Source organism: Hordeum vulgare, chromosome 2H, assembly GCF_904849725.1.
Source record: "Hordeum vulgare subsp. vulgare chromosome 2H, MorexV3_pseudomolecules_assembly, whole genome shotgun sequence".
Lineage (NCBI taxonomy): Eukaryota > Viridiplantae > Streptophyta > Magnoliopsida > Poales > Poaceae > Hordeum > Hordeum vulgare.
The window spans coordinates 565,537,469-565,545,856 of NC_058519.1; the positions used below are offsets into that span (position 1 = coordinate 565,537,469).

General features: G+C 41.0%; 1 protein-coding gene across 1 annotated transcript; it reads right to left on the minus strand.

The window, feature by feature from the left end:
* Window positions 1–1,543: 1,543 nt before the first annotated feature.
* On the minus strand, window positions 1,544–2,343 carry LOC123430560 (alpha-amylase/subtilisin inhibitor). The gene has a single exon (XM_045114420.1). The coding sequence runs from the start codon at window positions 2,257–2,259 to the stop codon at window positions 1,645–1,647; it is 615 nt and encodes a 204-aa protein (XP_044970355.1). The 5' UTR covers window positions 2,260–2,343; the 3' UTR covers window positions 1,544–1,644.
* Between the last annotated feature and the right edge of the window lie 6,045 nt (window positions 2,344–8,388).

Sequence of the window (8,388 nt, forward strand, 5' to 3'; positions counted from 1 at the left end):
GGACTGTAGGCCTCCGAAACTCCGTCCCTTGAGGTTCTGTACGGGAGAAGGGCGATAAGGTTTTTGGGGAGCGCTCCGCGCGACTACTGGCTTTCATCACGGACACCGACGACCTGTTCCCGAACGATGACTTCTTCCCTGACGTCGACCACCTCTTCGACAATATGTCCACTCACAACACCAACACCAGTACTGCTGCAGCTGCAACTCAGTACATTCTCGTATTCTTCTTGTTTGAGTTCATGCCTCAAGTTCTTGCTGTAGTTTGTTTTCTAAATATGTTCTGTTCATGTTCATCTTTTTATATGCAACTTCCATATTTTCTTTATAATTGCATGGCCAATCATATGATTGCTATGGTAGTCGTCGTTTATCTATTATTTCTGCTAGTAAAATCACTTGGTAAATCGCTCATATTTCCAACATGGGTGAAGCTCAAATTCCCTCTCCACTAAACCACTTCTTCTTGATGTCCTTGTCGCACCCCGCTCTTATTAAAAACCTAATTTTTCATTCGTCAATTTACCCGCGACAATCTATTTTTGTTGAGTTTGACCCTTTTGGTTTGGCTGTGAAGGATTACCAGACCAAGGCCGAGATCGCCCGCTTTAATAGCTCCGGTGAACTCTACTCTCTTCATGGCGTCCCTGCCGCTGCTCCTCCTACATCCATGGTGGCCGCCGTCGAGCTTTGGCCTCGCCCGTTTGGGTCATCCCAACCCTGTTGTTTTAGCTTCTATGCTTAGTGTATTTTCCATACCATGTAATCGATGTTATAATATATTGTTCGCCTCCCTCCACGAGTTCGGACTTTTGGAGCAACTCGTTGGAGCATGAATTCAATATAGCATCAGAGCAAAAAGGTCTTGAGTTCAAGTTCCTGTCACGTGTAAGGATTAAAATAGCCTAAACGTGAGGGGGTGTTGAAATATATTGCCCGCCTCCTTTCATCAGTTCGGACTTTTCGAGCAACTGGCTGAAGCATTAATTCAATAAAGACACCTAACAAAATGAAGGTTACTTTGTGGCGTTTTCCTATTCCGAGCTTTGTTAGTTTTGCGCACTTCCTGACACCGTTGAACATGCACTGCTCTTCTGCCCGCACGTGAGGGATGTGTGGAAGATTATTAAATATATGTATGACATCAATTTGCAACTATGTGTTTTCATGTCATCAAAATTATGGTTGTATGGTTTCATGTCTAGATCTTCTGACTAGCAGTGGCATTTTGGCATATTTGGGAGACTAGCAGTGGCATTTTGGCATATTTGGGAGGCTCGTAACTATGCTAAAAATAATTTAAATGCCCCTAATCCTCGTTGCGCAACTGAGAAGATTAAAGTTTATGTTTCTATGACATTGCAGCACTTATATAATCCCACTATTGTGCACGGACATGAGACCAATACCTCCAACTTGAAGTGGTCACCGCCGCCGCGTGGTACTATTTTGACTATTTTATAGCTATCATTAGTGTCAAAAACACTTTTAGGAATAGTAATTATGTTTTTTTTCTTCTATATAGCATATAGATACAACCAGCTCTAAAAGAGACCAAACACAGCACACTGTTTCGGCCAGCCTTATTCAAATGTACACATGCACACTACGGGCGCACGCCCTTCACGGATGGACCATTGGACCTTAAGCGGGCGGCGCCTTCTTGAACACGACGACATGGTATGGCTCGGTGGCGCCCAAGAACCACGCGCCGCCCTTGAGGTCCCTGAACACGCCGAGGTCCTGGCACCAGTCCCCGCACGACATCAGCTTGTACTCGTGCACCTCGGCGCCGCTGTACTTCTCGATGCGGAAGGCGTTCTCCCTGCCGCTCGGGCTCGGGTCCTTGACCGGGCCGGTGATCACGTGCCGGCGGCCCGCCGCCAGCTCGCTGTCGATGTGCCACTCAGTGGACTGCAGGCACGTCGTGTAGGCGCGGAAGGAGATGCGGACGTCGGTCGACAGCCGGATGATCTTGTCGGACGGCGCGACGCCGTACGGGGTGATGCGCACGGGGAACCCGTCGTGCTGCCCGTTGGGGTCCTGCGACACGAAGAGCGGGCAGTGGCGCCCGTGGCCGGGCGCCATCGTCAGCCCCCCGCCGTGGGCGCGGTTGGCCGAGAGGACGTAGTAGTTGGCGTCGGCGCGCAGCTCGTGGCCGTCCGTGTCGTGCACCGGCGGCGGATCGGCGCTGCGCGAGAGGGCGGTGCTGGCCAGAATAAGGGAGAGGAGGAGGAGGCCTGCACGGCGGCTACCCATGACTGAAACCTCTGCTGGAGTGTCCTCGAGGTCAAGTGAGACTGCAAGCTAGGGTGTGCTTCGGTGGCTCGGGTGAGGCATCACGAGTGCTTCATGTCCGTATTTATAGTGATCTGGAAGTAGAGTTGCTTTGCTTGCATTCTTTTCTTCTGGTGGATTGCGTGATGTGAAGCCTGTTCCTTTACATCCCTCAGTGGCATCCAGTAAGTGCGTACACCGATTATCGCATGCGGTGCAGATCTATACAGAGCAATGTTATATCCTACCACTCCTTCTGTTCTTAAATATTTATCATTTTAGATATTTAACTATGAACTACATACATCGCAAAATGATTGAATTTACACTCTAATTATCTATATATATATATATTTGTATATAGTTTATACTAAAATTTCTAAAAAAGAGAAATATTTAAAAACGGAGGGAGTAGTTGGCTTCACCTTTGTGAGACTCTCACAGTCTCAAGTGTCACTATCTGCGTTCCACATCCTCCCATATACAAAAAAAATAACCATATGCGAATCAAGCGTTTGAATTGTACTACCAATCTCGACGAAATTGTGCGACACAATGACGGGGAAGCAGTCGGGAATGCATGCATGCAGCCACAGTAGCCAACCAGTAAATGGATACGTTCTTAGGGCATCTTCGATGGTGGTATGATCATCATTGGTAAAATTTTCACATAGATGATTTTGATGACATGACATATAATAAAAGAAGAGAGAGAATGAAACCGTATGAACTTGAAGCAACGGTTCATGCACAAGCTCCGAGGCAAACATGATTATTACTTCAACATTTGATGGACCCACTTAGTTATTTTACATATGGTTAACATACACTCTATTAAAGAGCTTGTATGATGTGATGTTGGTTGATAATGTGAACACTTATAACAACGATTGAACATACGAACTGTTGAAGATGCTCTAGTAAGCAAACTAAACACCATGCAGAAGACCTACGTAATTCAAATGCATACGATAACGCTCTTTTTCCATGTTCTTATTTTAGTTTCGAGCCCAGTACTCGCCACCGCTGCCAAAGTTCACAACCACGTACGTAACGTACAATGCAAGCCGCGGCTTTGCGTCTCCGTCCGCTAAGCTTGTTGCTCCCCAACCAACCTAATTTGGCTCCTCCGGGCTCCAGACACGTCAACCTGAACAGAAGCTGTGGTCGATCAGGACACGCGGATCGGCAGCGATCGACCACGGTTTTGCGAACGCCACGCACGAGCCGAGCTGGTTTTGGGCAAGCTTTGTTTGCATCATGCACCAACCGCTTCGGCGGCGGGGTTCATGGTATGCCTTGCCTGCCTTTGAGGGGAAACAGCGGGTGCAGGCACGGTTGCAGGGCAAGCAGCAAAGGTGTTTCGTGGCGGCGATCATGTTCGGTGGATGCTACCGGTTGATCTGTGCCAGACTGCAGTGGCCCATGGGTGACCACCTGGATGGCTGAGTGAGTCCATTCCAGCATATATGGGTCGGAAGTGGAGCGGCCCATTCTCTCCTTTTCCAAAAAAAAAGAAACTGCAAAAGAATTAACCCGTTAAAAAAAGGAAAAATAAGCATCATGTATTAAAAAAAAATATTCATGTGTATTTAGAAAATGTCCACCATGTATTTCCATATTTTTCATTGTGTATTTTAATATATTTTTAAATAGTGCATTAGATACTTTTTGAAAATTCAAATAATATTTACGTAATAACCAAAATAGGTAAATCGAGTAAGTGAAGAAAAAAGAAAAAGTAAAATAAGAAGTGAAACCGAAAGAAAAAGACTGACCAAACCAAAAGAACATCACAAAAGAAAAACGGAGAATTGGTTGTGAAACCCCCCTTGTGTATCCTAAATATTTGACGCGATGTTCGTCAAATAGGATTTACTTGGCTGAGTGGCGTCCAAGGTTCTGTCCGGCCCATTGAGCTTGTGAGATGGGTTTTGAGGAAAAATAGGTTTGAAAAAATACTGCAAGTAAATCTAGTAGCTCGAGAAGCTCATGAACTAGAACTCAAACATGTGAAAGAAGAACTCTTGATCACAAGTTCACAACCGTTCCTCGAGACAAGTCAGGTTGCTAGACAAGCCTGCGCCTCGTGAATTGCTCAAGAACAAATTGATTTTAGCTTGACTCGAGACCGACTCGAAAGAAAATTGGTTGACTATGGCCCTCTTTTTGCATCGGTTCAATATAGTTAGCCAAGTTGAACAAGTCTAGCTCTTTCTATTTTGAATACATAGGTCGAATAGGGTAGTAGGTACTTTATCTTTGATTTGGAGAATGAAAATCAGAATAATTTGCTCCATTTTTTTGTTTCCGAACGAAAAAAACATGAACTTTAATATGCAGGAGTTTTTTTAGTGTGATTTTTGTAGCAGTACTTATTTTATTTGTAAAAATGGCCTGAGATCAACTCAAGTTTATTACAAATGAAGATGTTAAATCTCAGTCGACTGACTTCGCAAAGTCTCAGTCGACGCCCTATCCGTTGAATCGTTGGATGCTTCTGGATTCGTGCAACTGCACTACCAGCCCATTTGTTTTGTTTTTTCTGCTTGTGTTGTGGCAGGGCTCTGTCCTTCCGTTCTTCTTTGTCGGGGGAGTGAGGCAAGGTTGGGCCTTTTTTTCATTGTTTGTTTCAAGTTTCTTGTCAGAAATAATATTGTGTCGCAAAATTAAACACCCCGGGCATAGGGATGGGAAATTCAAAGGGCGTCTTGATTTTGCATTTTTAGATGACTTCTTTTTATTTATTTATTTTACAGTATACTTTTCATACATTTATTTTACAGTATACTTTTCATACATTTAAGCTGCTCGTATTTTTTGGTGCAACAGATCATATTAGAGTGTCAAACTTGTCATCTTGTATTTTTATTTTGAGTAATTTATCCAAATACAACTAATTTTAGACATGTTTATTTTCCTCATTTTTTGTAGTTATACTTCTTTTTGGCTTACATGTTTATTATAAGTTGTTTTTCAAAATTTAAATAAGAATAAACAATAATATGTTTTGTTTATTTCCTTTATCTTCCATGGTTGTACTTGTTAGTATACAAAATTCCTACTATGGTGATGGAAGGACAACGATGGGGCTCGTTTTTGACTGGTTCCCATGCTTGTAGTTCCCCTTAGATGGTCTACATGCATGAATGCAACTTTTCTTACTCCTGGTTTCTTTTGTACCACCATGATGATTGATGAATAGATGGAAGTTTTTCCCACAAGAAAATGTGGCATGTACTTTTTCGTTGGCTAAAGTTGTTTTTACAACTTTTTTACGGTGTCAAGGAAGAGGCAGAATTCATCTAGAGGCAGGGTTGGTGATATTTTTTTCCTTTTTTTTTTAAACTTCTACTAACTTGCCACGCGCCCTCGCATAACGAACACTGAGCTGGTAGAAATGAAACTTCTCCTACCTATTTATTTTGTTCTACATGTGGCATATACCACTCTCGTGTCTAATTGAACAAGTAGCAACTATACAAAGCATGTGTCCAATGCACAACTATATGTGTCGCGGCCTTTTTTTTAGGATCAACATGTGACGCGATCTTACGAGGCACTAGTTAGACATTTAGCAGTGGTGTTTTTCATTGTTCTTACTTTTTTGTTTTGTTTTTCTTCCACTACACAAGAATAATATTCCAAGTCAATCTTCCGGGGGAAGGGTGCTTTTTTCCTTCTGCATTTGCATGTTCACCCTCGACATAAAATCCCACATAATGGTGGCAGTTGCACCTTCATCCTCAACATGCAATTGTTACCAGGTGTGTGTTGTGTGTCTGTGTGTGCGCGCCTCTAGGGGAACTATATCCCAAGATGACCCTCGCCCACCGCCGGGGGGGGGAGGGGGGGGGGTGATTTCCTTCTTCTCCGGTTGCATGTTCATCATTGACACTAGGCATGCAACTACAAGTGTCTTCCTCAACTGGAACTGCATGACTTCCCTTCCCACCGCAACTGACCTTTTGTTATGTCGGAGGATGGCAGGAGAGGGAGGGTAGTTGCATGTCGAACACTAGACACACAACTGCAGTGTCGCCAGCGACTGCAATTGCACATCTAGTTATCTGACTGCAACTGACCTTTGTTTTGTGGGGCGGTGGTGAGGGAGGGGAGCAATTGCATGTCTTTTTTTACCAAGAGTGTGGAGGGATCATTTTCATTGTTGTTTTTATTATATTACATAAAAATTTATAGTTTCTTTTTTCCATTTCCCTTTTTGTTTTGTTACTTAAATAAGTTATAAAGCCCCACTTATATTTGTGTGTGTCTAAACTGTCGATAAAAATAATGTAGTAGCCAAAGTTTTTTGTTTATTTTTGTTATCTAGTCTCCTTGTTTACATCTGGTAGTTAGAATATTTTTTGTCAGATTTTTTTAATCTACTAGACAGTATATTTTCAAACTCTATGTGAATTTATTTTTTCTATAATTTAAGCTCTGTAGAAACAGATTGACGGAAGTTCTAATTGATGTGGCAAGACATTTTTTTTGTCTTGCAAATTTGTTCTGACATCGTAACTAATAATTGTTGGGCATTTGTCCCGATTATATATTTTTGTTCAGATTTGTATTTTTGAAATGTGTGACTGTCCATTATCAAAGTGGCGTCTCTAGCAAATTGTTTTTAGGGCATGATATGTTGGATTACTATCAGTTACTCCCTTCGTTCCTAAATATAAGTCTTTTTATCGATCTCATTATGGATTACATACAAATATATATACACATACTTTAAAATATAGATTTACTCATCTTGTTTCGAATGTAGTCTGTAGTGGAATCTTCAAAGAGACTTATATTTAGAAACGAAGGGAGTATAATCAGAAGTAGTAATTCTCTTTTGTCAAAAATCATAGCAGCTAGCTGTTTTTTATAGACATTGTTCATGGCTGCTGGGAATTAACATAATCGCAAAATTTACAAAGCTACGATTTTTTTCCATCAAACTAGCACACATGTGCATAGTTGATGTATTTTCTTACTTCCTCCATTCCTTAATGTAGAGCATATAGATTTTTTAGAAAGTCAAACTTGATTAACTTCGACCATGTTTGTGGATGAAAATATTTACATCTAGAATGTCAAGCATATATATATCATTACATTCATCATAAGACACAGTTTTATATTTTATATATTTGATATTGTAGGTATAAATAGTTTTATTTCTAAACTTGGCTAAAGTTTACGAAGTTTGACTTTCAAGAAAATCTATACGCATTATATTATGGAATGGAGGGAGTATTTTTTTTTCAAGCGTACCAAACAAGCACACACACACACACAACAAGTTTAGTGCTTCTTGGTACAAAGATTAATCACTTCAACACATATCGCCTGGGCCGTTCTTTTTCTATTGAGGACCTATTTTGATGTGTCAAAGAAAACAAATAAGCATGCTAACCCAAATACACAAACGAAGTAAAAAGGCCGTCCCAAAAAAAAGAGAAAGGTCTGGTAGTTCTCGGGTGCCTAGGGACCCTCTATGAATAGTAAATTTTAAAAAATAAAAAAGAATAAAAAAATCTAAGGCTTTGCAGCATCAAAGATGATTAAACTTTATAAGTGTCTCCAAGTTTTCATGTTAAAATATCATGTAAAGAAAGATATACAAACGACTTTTAGATTTCAGTGCTAAAAGTCCTCAAAACTTGAAGCACTGAAATCTTATTCGTGTGTAGAGCTCCTCGAATGATTTTTTTTGCATGAAAACTTGTAAGCACCTATAAATTTTATCATCCTTGATGCTACAAAATTTTATACATTTTTACTTTTTATAGAGGTGCCTAGGCACCTGGGAGCTCTCTTAGATGACGTCAACCGACTGAGACTGAGTCATAGACAGACCCTATTACAAACCAATAATCAGCTAACTTTGCAATTTGAATTCTAACTAGAGTTCAAGTGACCTCGCTTGTTCTATTATATGCTCTGAACCGAGGTTAGTCTAGATCGCTTAAACTAGACTCATTCGCACCTACAAGTTGCTTAAAACTAGTTGGTTCAATTATATTGTCTCATGTTTGCTTAAATTCGATATATAGCACCTTTAGACCATGCAAAAGCATCGCAAATAATTTTGTTTCACAAAGAGAACACTAGCGA

Excerpts from the sequence above, each read along its gene's own strand:
- LOC123430560 (XM_045114420.1), bottom strand. The coding sequence starts at position 2,259 with ATGGGTAGCCGCCGTGCAGGCCTCCTCCTCCTCTCCCTTATTCTGGCC.